At 45.1% G+C, this 16,692-nt stretch overlaps 1 protein-coding gene across 1 annotated transcript in view; it reads left to right on the forward strand.

Annotated features, from left to right (window-relative positions):
• The window catches only part of cttnbp2 (cortactin binding protein 2), a 61,412-nt gene that overhangs the window by 38,844 nt on the left and 5,876 nt on the right, over window positions 1-16,692 (forward strand). Inside the window, exons 5-16 of the mRNA XM_026311227.2 lie at window positions 1,217-1,513; window positions 3,736-3,835; window positions 5,007-5,154; window positions 6,244-6,444; window positions 7,180-7,297; window positions 7,626-7,916; window positions 9,980-10,075; window positions 12,697-12,776; window positions 13,523-13,609; window positions 14,480-14,579; window positions 15,005-15,181; window positions 15,664-15,836. Of these exons, the coding sequence (XP_026167012.1) occupies window positions 1,217-1,513; window positions 3,736-3,835; window positions 5,007-5,154; window positions 6,244-6,444; window positions 7,180-7,297; window positions 7,626-7,916; window positions 9,980-10,075; window positions 12,697-12,776; window positions 13,523-13,609; window positions 14,480-14,579; window positions 15,005-15,181; window positions 15,664-15,836 (1,868 nt within the window). The remainder of the gene's footprint in view (window positions 1-1,216; window positions 1,514-3,735; window positions 3,836-5,006; window positions 5,155-6,243; window positions 6,445-7,179; window positions 7,298-7,625; window positions 7,917-9,979; window positions 10,076-12,696; window positions 12,777-13,522; window positions 13,610-14,479; window positions 14,580-15,004; window positions 15,182-15,663; window positions 15,837-16,692) is intronic.

Below are 16,692 nucleotides of genomic sequence, written 5' to 3' on the forward strand. Positions count from 1 at the left end.
ATTAGAGCTTTTTATTAGAGGCTCCTGTAGTTTGACAAACCCCTGGAAAAGCTTTGTTTTGTCTCTGTTCTCCTCTTAAAGAGGATCCAAGGATATAGCGGTTTATTCAGGCAGGGAAGTATCTTTACCACTGTCCTGTTTGTCTCTACTCACTGCTGATCACCTGGATCAGGTGTGTTCAGCCAATCAGAAGATGGAATGACAGGGCTAGCTGGAAAACAAGCAGGGCAGTGACTCTCGGGGGGTTGGTGACCCCTGACTAAATCCTAGGAATAATATTTCTGTTTAATAGTCAACCACAAGGCATTATGGGATTGAATTTTTAGGCCAGTGTAATCACTGCATAAGATGTTTTTCTCCCAGCAGATTTAAAAGGAGGGAGACGTTAGACAAAGTGTAAAGTGTGTGGAGTTAAAACCACAGTTTTCCTGGATGAGTTGCAGCTAAGGCTGCTATAAAACCTTGGTATGTTGCTAGACCTCTTTAACGATTGCTTCCGTAATCCTGTTGTAATCTTGCTGATTTGTTCAGAGCATAACTTGCCACCACAAGACATTTAGCAAAGAATAGCTTCAGGCTGAAGCAACACAACCTAGCATTAAGTGGGAGGCTTGTTTTAACCTTTGATTTCTGTGGTATTGTTTTGACAGATTCAAATAAGTTCACCGAGCAGACACACACTCATGGTCTTCAGATCGGTACTTCCTGAAAGTCGAGTAAAATGAAATGCTGCATTAGATGCATGTTCAGATATTCAGACTTTACTTTACCTGCTTGTTTTCTTATGGCTGCTCTGTCACATCAGTCCGAAATACTGTAGATATTTATTTGAACATATTCTATGTTCAGTCGGGCATTATGCTAATCTCCATTAATGTAAAATAAACACCTGAGGAGGTTTAGTAATATTTTTGCTCAGCGTGAGCTTATATTCAGCTGATGGTCGTCTGCTGGGGTTCACATTCCTATTGTGTCCACCTCAGATGTTTATTTATTAGCTACCTGCTGCTCAGACAAAAGGGACTGCACTGCTGTGTGTGTGTGTGTGCGTGTGTGCGCGTGTGTGTGTGAGAGAAACTCATGTGTGCTTTCCTTCCCTTCGCCTCTCCACACCCATGCTCTCCCACACTCAGCACTTCTAGTTGCTTCCTCTTCCTCCTGCTGTTCCTCGTCCTGGTTTAACCTGTGCTGCTCCTGCTCCTCCTCCCCCCTGCAGGCTGGTGTCCCTCCGTAGTCTCCTCTCTAAGCGGCGGTGGGCCTGCTGCCCTGGACGGCGGGCGCCCCCTGCTCCTCCAAGCTGCTTCCCAGGGAAATGTCACTTTATTGTCAATGCTGCTTAACCAACCTGACCCGACCACCAACACCATCACCACTACCACCACTTCTACCACCACCATCACTTCTACCACCTCCATGGAGAACAAGCCCAATCACCTTGACCAAGACCACCTCCTCTACCACGACCACAACCAAACCTCTGCCTTGTTTGCTGCTGCTCAGAACGGACACACAGGTAATTGACGTTCAGTTCACCCGATTGGCTGTTTGACGTTTGAGTGACAGAAGTGAAGATGGCGCAGGTGTCGATTGATGTCATCTCACTGTTATAATCCAAGCTGACACATTCGTAGGTTGGATAAGTCCAACTAGAAAACCTCCCTGCCACCAGCTTCTTTGACCACAGCTGATCGTCTCTGCAGGAACATGGTCTGAGATTGAGATTTTAAATTCAATGAGATGCTAATGCTCAGTTTGTGGTTTGTTTAAATAACAGGGCTCCGTTTGCATTAGGTGAAGTGCTCAGACTACCCCTGGTTCAGCTGATACACAGCTGCTGACAGATTTTTTTAAAGAGGTATTAGCCAAACACAGAAAGGACACAGACATGTTGATGAAGTAAACCCTGAATTTACTGTTAATCTCCTGTAGCAGGCAGTGGACTTTATGTGTAGTTGATATGAGACTTGATGTTATTTTTTTTATTTTTTTATTTGTGCAACCTAAAGGTAAAATGGTTAAACTGGTTTAACTGGTTTAACTCGGGGAACTATGGCCCGACAGATCCATGTTGTGTAGCAGCCGTGTGACCTGGAGCTGGTGAATATTTGCTGTTGCACAGGCTGTAATTGTGTGAGAGCTGCAGCTGATCCCATTATGTTGGCTGCCATTAAATGAGATGGACTGTCATGTCAGGGCTGGGACCTATACACACACGTCAGCTACACACTCGTTTAGCTGACACACACACACACACACACACAGTAAATTACCCATACAAGCACTGCCTTGAATGCAGTCACACACATAGAATAATTAATGCTGGTAGACCTACATCTCTCTCACACACACACACTCTCTCACACACACACACACACACACACACACACACACACACACACACACACACACACACACACACACAAACAAACAGCAGGCCTATCAGGATGCACCTCCCTGCTGAGATGTTTAGTAACACTCAGTCAGTCAGTTTGAGGAGCACTGATGTATGAACACAACTAATGCAGCTTAAGAACAGCTGTACTGAAACCTGTGTGTTGGCCAACACAGAGAGGACACACACTCTCTCACACACACACACACACACACACAGACCATAGTCCTCCGCCCATCAATATTTCATCGTCCTTCCTTTTCCCAAGACGTTTCCTTCCTGATCCAATCATTTGTGAACTCCTTACCTCTCCTCCTCTGCTCTTTCCATATTGAAATGATACACTTCTAAATCCAACACACACACATGTTTATATGTTTAAATCCACGCTGAGACAGTCCAGGGTTCAGTGTGAGAATATGAAATACCACAAACCTTCCCATAATGATAGAGTCATGCATTTACCTCAGCAAAGACAATCCAGGCTGTTATTACCAAGATGTACTGTGTTCTACTCTTAGTACCTGAGGTGCTGTACACTGGCTGCATTTACATGTGGACTATGTGAAGCTGTTTTTGTACATGTGGACTAGGGAACTGAAGTCCTGCCTGGCTTCTGTGCTCCACCAGCTTTCAGTGTCACATCTCCGTGAAAGTTTCCAAGGTAAATGATGGAATGTGCCAAGAAATGGGAGAACATTCCTGCAGTATGGAACCTAGTCCCTGTCTGGGTTCTTGTCCTGTCGTGCGGCTCCAGAGAGGCCGTCGTCAGGCCATGACGTCATAAATCTTCAGGGCCCCACGAAAAGACCCTTCTCCAGCCTACTGTCCCACAGAGTACCTCATCTTCTTTGATTTCTTGTTTTAACAAAGCCAAAGGACCATTTCTGTGGCTGAGACTCATAGGAACTGTAGTAGTGGAACATCAAGGCAGATATCGTTGATGTATTTATATTTATTACAGAACACCAGGCAGAGAGAAGGCTGTGAGGCAGGGGGAGCCAACTCCAGTCCTTAGTTTGGAAAACAAGTGGGTCAGTGGCCCTTGAAGACCAGAGTTAAGGACTGTATCACAAAAACAAATAATTCATAAGCTGCTCTCTTTCACAAACACTGATTCACCTGCTGTCTCAGCACCAGCAGGATCCAAGGCAATAAGATAAAGCTGGTACAATCCTCTGCTTCGTGCAGTGTATGACTGGGATCATTCAACCTGAGATTCTAGTTTCAGGATGTAGGTTGTCACTGCTTCTGCCGGCTCCCATCTAATGATCCAGATCTTCGTTCAGGTTTCACCACAGAAAGTAACTGCATTGTCTCACTCTCTGTCATTTCTCTGTCAGAGTGTGTGAAGCTGCTGCTGTCTTCAGGATCGCCTGCTGATGCTTCCGATGAAAATGGATTCACACCTTTGCACGTCGCTGCTGCACACGGCCACAGCGGGTGAGCTCATACAGGTCTTCCCTGTACTGCTGCAGGTTCTGTACCCTGGTCTGGCATCTTTGTGCACAAGCTGGAATAAAAACAGTTTAATTAAACCCATAAATCAGCATTTTTCATCATGAAAGTCAAAATCAGCAGTAGAGAAACTGAACTAAGTTATCAGAGAAACAAACATGGTGAATTTTGTTTTGCCTCAACTGTGGTACCATCTGTCCAGAAAACATTTTGGAACCAGCTTGGCTGGTCGGTACCAGGTGCAGTGGCACTGTGGTGCACAGGTTGACATCAGCTCTGCGTCATGAAGCTCTACAGGCTGATTTTCCTCAGATAAAATAAACCCAGTTCAGGATTTAAACTGGGCAACCTGAGACTCTCCTCTGTGAACGCTCCTGCACTGCAAACGGCATCGACTCATACTGATCCTGATGTATTGGCAGAATAGATCCCAGCACACAGCCAGAGAGGCTCCGTTAGATGGTGTGTGTGTGTGTGTGTATATGCATGTGTGTGTGTGCACCAAAAAACACGATGCCCAGGACCAGCTGGGGAATGTGCAGTGTTGTAATATCTGATCACGGTGTTATTTATAGAGTGGGGATATCCAGGAGGCATGCTGGCACACACACACACACACACACACACACACACACACACACACACACACACACAGGGTTTAATTTATGGGGTTAACTGGTTTTCTGTGGCCGTGACTCAGTGACAGGATCAGTTTTCCTGAGCTGGTCAGAGCTGCAGTCGTTCTGCTTCACTGATTGACTTCGACTGATGTCGTCCCTTGTGTGTGAACAGGTGTGTCCATGGTCTGAACTTTAATGAGCTTGTATCTTTATTTCTTGCCCTTATTTCCTTATCTCTAGGTGTCCTATATGTTTTATATGGAAAAATAAGTTTTGTAAGACGTGTTGTATTGGCCTTCAACTGAAATGTCGATTTTTATTGTCTAAAATTAGTTATGGTCCAAGTGGCAATAAAAATAAAAATGTATTGAAATAAATTAATAATTAATAACTATAATAAAGGAATCACCAAGAACACGTCACCAGGTCGATGTCTGTCAGGCCAGTGTATGTTTCATGATTGAACCGTGTGCAGTGTGTGTTTGTAACCTCTGAGAGAGTGAGTGTGATGCTCATGCTGCCCTCCTCCTCCCCAGCTGCGTGGAGGCTCTTCTGGCTGCAGGAGCTGCCGTGGACGTGGCGGCGGAGGGCCAGACCTCCCTCTTCCTGGCCTGTGAGGCGGGAAGCCTGGACTGCGTCCGGGTCCTGCTGAGCGCCGGAGCCGATCGCTCCCACACCACCACGGTAAGTCTGCTCCTCCACTTGCTCTACATGTAGTCCTGAAGACGGAGATTCACTGAGCTGGTTGTCCACCATGAACCGTCCAGGCTGCTCCTGGATCAGTGGTTTGTTTTTGTGTACAGATGAGATTTAGTTTGTGTTATGGAGCAAAAGCAGCTTCTCTGATAAATAGTCAGAATGTTCCAGAGTTTAATTTGTCACCTGTGTTTAAAATCAGTTTGAACTTTTACCAAAGTTGTTTTCACAGATCTGGTTTGTTTGTGCAGAGACTATTCTTGGTCTTTTACATTTGTATAACTTTTGGATCAAGTACAAGTGGGACACATAAATGAAGCTTTTAGTTTGACTGTTGCGGATCCTGTTTCTTTAGACAGAAAGAAAAAACACAGGTAAACCGTCCCATCAGTGTCTTTTAGAAAGGAACCGGAATCGTCCTGTTGTTCTGTCGCTTCGTGCTGACGCTGTTCTCTGTTTCACACTTTGTTCTGCTGCTCCTGCTTCACATTAAGGGTCTTAACTGTTCTCAGGGGTTTGGTCGTCTGATTGGTACGAGCTCACTGAAGTAGGGGCTTCCCGGTTCTCCGTCGTAACCATAGGAGCCTGCGGGTTGCCATGGCAACAGTGATGGGACCTTATATAGTTACCTGCTTTGTTCTGCATTTAGCCTGGCTTCCCTGCTGAGCCTGAGCCTCTATAGCACATCCGACCTCGTCAGCACAGAGGTATTTTTAGACTCCTGAAAATGTCGGCCAGTGTGTTGGGTCGAACGAAATGATTCAACATGGAGGAGGAGGAGTAAACTGGGATATTACAGTCAGAGCTCATTATTCTCAGGTTTTATTCTTTATCCTGATGATTATTTTGGATGTGGTTTAAAAAAATAAAATAAACTCTTTAAAATGAGTTGTTTTATAGACCTGCATTTTATAAAATATTTAAAATATCTCACATTTTTCAGTAATTTCTAACATTTTCTTGATGAACCTGTCAATGAGGTTATTAATAAAATAATAATCCACTAGTCAGCAACTGCAAACCGTCTGTACAGACGCTCAGGGACCATGGATTTAAACTCTCCTTTACCCTCTGCAGGACGGCTGTACAGCTCTCCACGCCACGGTGCGTTCAGGACACGTGCACATACTGCGTCTCCTCCTCTGCTACCGGTCTCAGGGTGACCCCAATGTGACCCCTGACACCCCCGGGACACTGGCACTGCCTGCTGCCCTGCTGAACCAGGCCAACAGCGATGGCTGGACAGCTGCACACATGGCCGCTGCCCTGGGCCTCAAGGTGACTTGTTCTTCACAAAATGTGCATCAGTGATGTGCAATGTGAAAGTGGCAGGTTACACAGCTCTGCAGAGATTTTCAGCCTTATTTAGCCTAATGTTTTGGCATCAGTTAGCCCTAAATAAAAGTTGATGTGCTCTGAGGCGTCTGGATGTTAAAATCACCAACTGTTCATTAACATATTAATTATATTAACTTTATAAGTGGATTAAACCTCAGAGCTGTGTGTCTGTCTGCCCCCCAGTGGCCAAAAATGCTTTCACAGTGCTGCTCCTCAGCAGTGATGCTAAAATGTTTCCACTGCTCTGTGTGTTTATGTACACTACACTACAGCTCATAGTCAGTCCACCATATCTTCCACTAATGTCCGGCCCTGCCATCCGTCTCCGCAGTGGCAGGATAATGGGACCGCCGACCTTGCTGCCTGGGAACGTTCCACCCAACATAAACGAATGCAGGAGACACCAGATTAGTCTAGACTGAGTGTCTGAATGGAATATAAATGAAGTCCAGGCACTGATGTGTGTTTGCAGGGCACACGAGTGCTTGTGTTGCTAAAATGCACGTTACGTGTTATGTATATCCTGCACACGTTAAACACCGAGACCATGGGAGAGCTTCTTTATCAAATAGATTTGTGATTGTGATCTGTGTGTGTGTGTGTGTGTGTGTGTGTGTGTGTGTGTGTGTGTGTGTGTGTGTGTGTGTCTGTGTGTGTGTGTGTCTGTGTGTGTAGGAGTGTCTGGAGGTCCTGTGCAGCCACAGTGACCAGGACATCGAGAGAAGGGATAAATGTAATCGCACTATTCACGACGTGGCAACTGACGACTGCAAAGATCTACTTGAAAACCTCTGTAAGTGTGTGTGTGTGTGTGTGTGTGTGTGTGTGTGTGTGTGTGTGTGTGTGTGTGTGTGTGTGTGTGTGTGCGTGCACGAGTTGACAGCCTGGGTGTTTCCAGTCATATTTAGTTTCTCTGAGAGTTGTGATAATGTTGAATTATGAGGATTCTTTCTAAATATCCCTTTACTGTTGCTTTTTCAGCATCGTAACATGATGCGTTCAGGAACTAAATTCTCAGTGTCCTCACTGGCCCCTGACTGTTATCAGTCATTACAAACTTTAATATTAAATCACTGTGTTTATTAATTCGTCGCACTAAAGACCTTCTGCTTCTCCTCCAGACTCGTACCGGGTCCTGGTCCGGCTCCAGTGCTGCGGTGCAGGAGGAGCAGGCTCCATGTGTCCGGTGGAGGCTCTGGAGGAGGAGGTGAGGGGGGGCAGCATCAGCTACATAGTGCTGGGCAGAGTGTCGGTCGACCGGTCGACGCGCTGGGCTCAGCTGAGCGCCGCCCTCAGCCATGCCTTCACCTCCCACCTGTACATCCTGTGTGGAGACTGTCAGACAGCCAGGGAGGAGGCGCAGCGCCCCCCATTAGGCCTCGGCCCCACCAGCATCTCCTCCTTTCTTATCGGTGAGGAGACACCAGACTTTTATGTCTGCCTTCACTTTTCTATTGTTTGTTTCTCCATCTTTTACCACCTCCGTTTGATCCTTTCATCATCCTCCCTTCCCTCTTTTTCTGCCTCTCTTACTCACAGCAGCTGAAAAATGAAATATCTGCTTGTTATTGATGAAAGTGTTACAGTAGGAAACCAGAACCGCGGGTTAATCCACATTAGATTAGAAAGTAGATTCAACACTAACCGTGTCGTTTGTGTTGAACTGTAGGTAAAAGAGAATATGTTTTGTTATTTTGGGGAACTGGCCCTTTAAATGTTTTAAGAAATATGAACTGGCTTTTTTATGTTTCTGACTTTACTGTTTCTCATCAAGCTGTGACGTCTTTATATTTGTGTTGCTGGTGAGTTTGGCTGAAATAAGATGTTCAGTGTCAGATGAGCCGGTTTCTGTTTGGTCGACGGTCAAAGCTTCACACACATGGACCTGATGAATAATTCATCTGTCCAGCATGTGGGTGTGTGTATGTTGTTTCTGTCTCTCTGGTGATCAGATGTCATCAGTGTGTGTTTGCTTCAGGGTTAGAGTTGCATGTGTATGAAACGTGTGTGTGTGTGTGTGTCGCAGTGCAGGTCTGTCTGAGTCCCAGACTGATAAAAAGGAAATCCATATCCTGAGCCAGGTCTGCTCGAGTGTGTGTCCTGTTTGTTGTTTCACACGTTCACATCTCTTTTTCCATGAAACCAGAACAAACACTGGCATCATGATGATGATGATGATGATGATGATGATGATGAAAGAAAGCACGAGCAGTGGAAGGATGAATAATGGATGAGATGGGAGGACGATGCCGGTTTAGGAGAAAATGTCTGTTTTCTCTGTCGACTGGAAACAAACTGCAGACACTGGTGTTGGTGTGTGTCTGCATATAAGATCCAGTTCCCTCTGTGTGTGTGTGTGTGTGTCTGTGTGTGTGTGTGTGTGTGTGCGTGCTTTATAGCGTACAGAATATTATACCTGGAAGTGACAAAAGTATAAGAAGTGGAAACATCAGTTAATAATTTATTGGCAATGATCGATCAATGACGTATTTTATTTTAAGCCTAAATCCTGGAAATCCACTGGTTCCACTGGGTCGTATGTGATAGTTAATGGGATGTTTGACTTTTAGATTTTCAACAAAACAAATATTCTCTGTCTTTAGCTTCTCGGTGTATTTTTTCTTGCTACGATTACAAACTGAATATCTTTGATTTTGGGAATAATGTCTTTGAAGATGATGATGGGTGTTTTCTGATGGACTCTCTACATTTAATAGACAGTAAACATAATTAGGTAGCGCTGGTTTCTGGCAGCATTAGTGTTTCCTCCTCTGTAAATACATTAGTTGCTTTGTAAAAAGGCAAACTCAGCGTGAAGTAAAGCTCATTATTCCTAAAGCTTGATGTCCAATTAGTGAGGAACCTCTGAGGGATGAAACAGGAGTGCAGCGATAGTTTGGGGACTTTGCAGTACAAAAAGGACGTCAGCAAAAGTTCGTCGTCAGCACGCCGGAATGAAACTCCGGCTCCTGGAAGTTTTACTGCTTCACTGTGGAGAGCAGAGCTGCCCTCTCATCTGTCACCGAGCCTCCGGCTGCATCGTCAGCCCCTCTGCTAATTTGCCAAATAGCTTTTTTTAAAAAAAAAAAATTTCTCACGTCTGCAGAACAAAGCTGACGACGTGCGAAGCTCTGTCTGTAGTGACATTTTCAATTCTCCTTTTTTATTTTTGCACTTGTAACATCAGATGAACATAAAACTCTCTGAGTCGTGTTTATTATGAAGTGAACTTAGAGTGAGCTCAGCGTAGTTTGGTCATTAGACCTACATCAGACTGCAGCTGTAAGTTAAGACCCGCTCAGGTCGTGGTGTCAGAGCATCACTAATCTATTTTCTCTCTTCCAAAATGCTTTTATTGTGAAGGTCAGAAATTAACAAGTGAACTTATCAAAGCAAAAAAAAAGCAAAAAAAGCAACCTGTTTGTTTTTTGAGTCTTACCATCCTGGTGTTTCTGTTTCGGCTTTTCTCTTTCAGGAGATACTGAGTGGTTGCCAGGTCAGGAACTGCCTTTATCCCCCTGGGACCTGGTCCGAAAGCCTCTCAGCCAGTGCATCACCATCCGCCTCAAAGGTACAAAACTGGCAACCCGAGTCTGTGTTCACTGCAGCACTGAGCCAACAGTAGAATCAGAGCTAACAAACGCTATTTGGTGGATGAAAGGACTTTACAAATCAGTTTGGATGCATTTGCACCAGGATCTGGCAACTGAGCCAGGTTGCTGTGGGGAAGCTGAAGCCAAAACATTTTCCCAGATGAAGATTTTTGGCTAAATAATAATCAGGTTGAGTCTAAATGAATCTGAATCAGCATATATTATATGTCACTACAGCAGCAGCAGGTTCTAAAACATTTAGTTGATCCATTCAAAATAGAGTCAGATGCAGAAAATGTGGTTTGCTGCTCTTCTGGTCTGATTTGACAAAAATACATGATGAAGATTAAATCAGAGGTTCGTTCATGTTTATTAGCCCAGAGAAGAAAACTATCCAAAACACTACAGTCATAACGTTTCTGATCATTTTCAAACGTAGTGGAGTATTTTTAGATCTTTGTACTGACACTTTTGATTCAAATCATTATAGCAACAATAGAAAATCATCAGTAATTAAATGTAGTTAACAGGAATGATGATGATTTTTGATTCTGGTTTTTGGTCTGTGCTGTGGTTCGGACTTTTAACAAACCAGAACTCCTGCAGCTTTTCCACGAATGTTGCTGCTGTTTGAAATATGAATAAATACAAAATATAGTTTAACACTGTGGAAACATGAGTTTTACACCAGTTTGAAATTGCTGACTGGGACCAGACAAAGGTTGGCCACAGAACCAGAGCGGTTCCAGTGTTAATGGTTCTGTATGAGTCACAGCATATTGCAGTAATCCTTCTTCCTGTCTGCTGCTGCTTCTGTTTTGCTGCCTTCGATCTCCTTTATCTGCTTTATCTACTGTAGTTCTGGTCTCGGTGAGTCAGGGAAAAGAGTGAACTATAGTCTGGCATGAAAATCAGGGCGAGCAGCAGCCAAGCGCTCCACCTCTCTCCACCTCCCTCCACCTCCCTCCACCTCCCTCCCCCTCTCTCCATCTCCCTCCACCTCCCTCCATCTCTCTCCATCTCCCTCCACCTCTCTCCACCTCCCTCCATCTCCCTCCACCTCTCTCCACCTCCCTCCATCTCTCTCCATCTCCCTCCACCTCTCTCCACCTCCCTCCATCTCCCTCCACCTCTCTCCACCTCTCTCCATCTCCCTCCCCCTCTCTCCATCTCCCTCATCTCTCTCCATCTCCCTCCATCTCTTTTCCATCTCCCTCCACCTCTCTCCACCTCTCTCCACCTCCCTCCATCTCCCTCCACCTCTCTCCACCTCTCTCCATCTCCCTCCCCCTCTCTCCATCTCCCTCCCCCTCTCTCCATCTCCCTCCATCTCTCTCCACCTCTCCACCTCCCTCATCTCTCTCCATCTCCCTCCACCTCCCTCCATCTCCCTCATCTCTCTCCATCTCCCTCCATCTCTTTTCCATCTCCCTCCACCTCTCTCCACCTCTCTCCACCTCCCTCCATCTCCCTCCACCTCTCTCCACCTCTCTCCATCTCCCTCCCCCTCCCTCCATCTCCCTCCCCCTCTCTCCATCTCCCTCCATCTCTCTCCACCTCCCTCATCTCTCTCCATCTCCCTCCACCTCCCTCCATCTCCCTCATCTCTCTCCATCTCCCTCCATCTCCCTCCATCTCTTTTCCATCTCCCTCCACCTCCCTCCACCTCCCTCCCCCTCTCTCCATCTCCCTCCATCTCTCTCCACCTCCCTCATCTCTCTCCATCTCCCTCCACCTCCCTCCATCTCTCTCCACCTCCCTCCACCTCTCTCCATCTCCCTCCACCTCCCTCTGCTCGATCTTCAATCCATTTTCTCTCTGTCTGCCGCTCTCTCTCCATCTCTGCCTTCGTCATTTTCCCTCCATGTTACCGAGTGTCTCTCTCTCACAGGCTTTAATGGGAAAAATCTACTACTGAATGTTATAACAGCTGAACCAAATGAATCAATTATTGATGTCTCTCAGAAGGAAAGTAAAGAAGAGACGGTGTGTAAAAATGGTTGATGGTCATTGTTCATATCCAGAAAATAAGGCATTTGCTTTATCCTGCTCAGATTTGAGAGTCAAAATGAGAAAATGATCCATCAGCGACATTATTCATGTCAATTGATTTCTGAATATAGAACAATGTTTAGTTTTAGAGCTGATTATCCACTGATGTTTCTAGTCATAAAACTAAGATCTTCCTGGTTTAAAGGTTAAAAAATATGTCTCTGACTCATTTCTTTCAGAAAACATCAGACCACAAAAATAAAGTGCTATTATTGAACCTTTAGACATGTGCAGTAAAAAACAAAGAGCGATAACGTTACTGCTCATCATGGCGTCTTTAAACAGCAGCATCAACACACAGCACAGAAAAACAACAAGCTGCTGCTGAAGCTGCGTTAACGTTTCAGAAGCAGAAGGGCACCTTGACGTTGTTCTGGGTGCTGGAACTGAACAGATGAAGTGTCTGTTGGTGAGTGAAGCAGAGCTGGTTGGAGGATTTCTGTGTGTCAACTGTGTGTGTGTGTGTGTGTGTGTGTGTGTGTGTGTGTGTGTGTGTGTGTGTGTGTGTGTGTGTGTGTGTGTGTGTGTGTGTGTGTGTTTTTGACAGGTCTGTCTGAGTCTCGTCTTGACGAGCTGGCTCTGGAATCCCTCTTCCCGCTGCCGCTGCTACACAACTACGTCCGCCTGGTGAGAACACACACACACACTTATGCAAACACACACACACAGGGTGGTGGGGGATTGAGGGATTAGATGAGTAAGATGAAAAAAGAGGGAGAGGAACTAGAAAACTGCAGCAGGAGAAAGAGGAAGACTCAGTGATGGACAGATGACTGGAAAGCAGAGAGAGGAGGGGATCACTCAGCAGCTTCAGTCACACTGCCCCCTGCTGGCTGTGTCAAGTGAAGAAATGGGAGCCGTAGGGAGTCGAGGTCAGATTTGATATCGCAAATTTCCATTTTACAAGAACAACATGATCTTGTAGATAAAAGAAACCTCAGTGACAGAACACGGAGTGAAGGTGAAGAGTCTCTGCTTTAATCTACAGCAAACTGTCTGCAGCTATTGGACACATGCACTATTTTCTATGTAATCGATCATTTTATCAGTGTCACAAATAATAACTGTGCTTCGAAGAGCTGAGGGTCATGTTTTTAAAATATTTTACTTTGATTTAAAGATAGAACCTGTTGTTTTATCCTCAGTAATTAGAAATGGAGTGAAGTTAGTGACACAGACTTTACTGCTGCAGCCACCAGATGTTTGATCAAACAGAGGCAGCAACAGAGCTGCATCATTTTTTACGATAGATCCATGCTGTTCTCTAATGCACCTGTGCAGAACATGCAGAAAAAGTAAGAACAAGGTGAGCACAGCTGGACTAAGGTAATAACATCTCATTAACACGTAACATCATATTTCTGTGTTTTCAGGTGGAACAGTATGGCAACCTCATCTTTCACGGGCTGGAGAGCAGCTGTCAGGAGTACATCGCCAACGTGGTCGCTCGCTGCATCAAGGTACGTGTACACCTGTCAGGACTATTTCTTATATCTCCAGATGTTTCCAAGCAGCTTATGGCACATGAAGCCTCTTTCTCACCTCATTGGTTATTGTTTTTAAAATAGAAGGAAATACCATAACAGAGAGTGTTGAGTTAGTCCCGCTAGAGCTCATGTTGACATCGGAGTGAAGGTCAAAACTCTCTGTTGGACAGCAAACCTGAAATGAGATCCTGAGCTTTTTTTCCCATTTCTCTCTCAGACTAGAAATTCAGGGAAACCTGCTCTGGATCCTGTTGTGGCTCAGTGTGATGCAATGTAAAAGAAACTGGATGCAACACACTTAATTATACAGCCCAGTCCTGCATTAACGCAGGGATTTAACTGGAACAAGGAGAATTCATAGAGTACAAGTGACGAACAGAATTTCATGGGTATAAATTGGCCAACACACTGTATCTGAGCACATTTCCTATTGTTCTTCTGAGTTCAGTCTGAGCTGGTAGATATGACACCATGTTTTATTAGTCTGCACATACAGGACACCAGTGTTTTCCTCTCTGCTTTTTGTTTGTCACGGCGTAGCTGTAGTATGACACACCTCTCCATTTTCAGCTGCTACAGCTGATTTTATGATGCGTTATCCGAGCGGTGTAGTCGACAGCCCTTCGAAACAGAAATGGAAGCATGGAGAGAAAATGTCTGCAGCTCTCTGATGGTGTTGATGCTGATGTGCCTGGAAAAGCCCTTTCTGCTCATTCAAATTCTCCCCTTGCTTCATTTCTGTCGGCACATAGTAGTAGTAGTAGATTTTCTCTGTTTCCATGACAACGTGCTCCCATCTTACCTCTTCATCTCTGCGCTCGTCTCCTCTCCCCCCACCACCAGTCGAAGCAGGAGGCGGGGGGGCTCGGCTGTGACGTCGTGAGGGTGGAGGTGGAGGAGAGCCTGAGCAAAGAGCAGCTGCTGGAGACTTTCATCACCTGTGGTAAGAAACACACCCACGAGGTGCAGACACACACTCGCTGATATTTCTGCACATGCACAGGTTTCACACTGTAGCTCTAAGGGGATTTTTCAGTAGTTTTTTTTTCTAGATGCACTTTAGAGCTGGAACAAATCAATATTTATAATAAATTACCCAGAAGCCTCCATGTTGTTTAGGGTCTTCGACTGATGAAACCCCTTCTGTAAGGTCGCCTTGGGCTCAGGAAAACTGCACTTTCATTAGTTTTTGGATGTTTTTATACCAGATGTTTACTAGTGAAAATCAGCTTGATGAGTCGATAACAGCAACACCCGATTATTTTTATTAAACAGTGACATTATCCTGCACAGGGTTTAGGGTCTTTGTGTTGTATTTACAAAAATCTTTCCATTACTCTTATGCCTTTCCCTCCTCTCCACTCTCAGGTTTCCTGGTTCCAGCAGTGGGTTTGGGGGTCAGGGTGCCACCTGCTCACACTGGTCGCTGTGTAGTTGTCCTGCTGGAGGGACTGGAGAAGGCCTCATCCCTGACAGGGCTGCTGGGAGACCTCTGCCACAGCCTGGACAACAGAGGCTGTGCTTCCCCGCTGGTCCTGAACACCGGTAGGATCATAGATACAGTTCTCATCTCAGTGCCTTAAAGGAAACTGTTACTTTCAGCATGAGGTGACCTCGGTTAGAAATCCTCATGTCTCACCATCCCTGAGCATTTTAGGAATTTTGGAACAAATGTTTAAATATTATTTACATAACCATGTTTCACCACAAATACTGTATATAACTCAGTGTTATGTCCTGCTAAGCTGCTCAAATACGAGTTGTGATGTTAAGGCGGTCCCACCCAGGATTAGAATGGGATATTAATGCCTCGTACCCAGTAATACCTTGGTAATGTGACAGAATCAGAGTAACTCTGTCCAAGTGTAATAAATATACAGTACTTAGTACTGGGCTTAGTTTAGTCTGTGGCTAAAACTGTCAGATGGCTTCAGTCATATAATATAAACCAGATGACCTCACATAAGTTGCTGACCAGCAGAATAACAGAAACTGACTCATCGTTTTCCTTTTTATTCATCCTCCAGGTCCCCACCATTTCTGTGAGGGCAACTTCTTGATTGCAACGCTGTCGAAGCCGCGGCTGCAGGGATCAGAGCTCCGCCTCCAGCAGCATTTCCGCTGGGTGACTCTTCGCTGGGACCAGGAGCCGCTGCACGGCCTGCTGGGAAGGCACCTCCGCAGGAAAGTGCTTCACAAGGTCAGTCAGATGTTTAGTCACAGCTGCTCAACACACACACACAGAAAATTGTGTTTTTGGTGGACACTGTACGCAGTGCTGCCTTTCCCTAATAACTTGAATCTATTGTTTGTAGAATCTATTCAAGTTAGATCTTCATTTTACACAGAATTATTTCTGTATATATCTACCTTAAAAATGGTCAGTGACTTATTCAGGTTGCAATAATGAACAAAATCCCAAAATGAACCTCTCGGCTCATCACATCAGCTCAAGCTAATACAAGTCAGATTCAGAGAGTCTGGAGTCCAGTCAGTGAGGCAGGTGTGTGGCAGAGCTACGCTGACGTAAGAAAACCACAAACATTCTGTTGCTCACAAGCGGCATCGGTGGATATGAATCATGTCTCGCAAAAAGACATCACAGAAGACGTACGATTAGGGAGTTTTGATTTGCACGGTTTGGTGGAAGGTTTTACAGTCGTCTCTAATTTTATATTTTCACAGGAAGATGAGCCCAAAGGCAGGAAGCTGAGTGAGGTCAAAAAAAGAAGCCCAGTTTAAGGCTTTAGGGAATAATTGGACTGCTGCTCTCCAAACAAACAAAACAAAACATCACTGAAAGTAAAAGGAAAAAAATCTACTACAGAGCAGCACAGACAAGAATTTGCTCTGTGAGGAAGAAAGGTCCAAACATTTGATCCCCAGCTACAGGCAGCACCTGTCTGAACTTAATGCAGGTTCACATACTTTTTCCTCAAGCCACACGAATTATTAACGCTTCTGTTGAACCGAGACATGAAATATTGTGATTGTTAGTGTGATATTAGCTTAAACACATGTCTGTGTATATTTGTCACTTAGAGGAAACATTTCAT

This window comes from Mastacembelus armatus, chromosome 6 (genome assembly GCF_900324485.2).
Source record: "Mastacembelus armatus chromosome 6, fMasArm1.2, whole genome shotgun sequence".
NCBI lineage: Eukaryota > Metazoa > Chordata > Actinopteri > Synbranchiformes > Mastacembelidae > Mastacembelus > Mastacembelus armatus.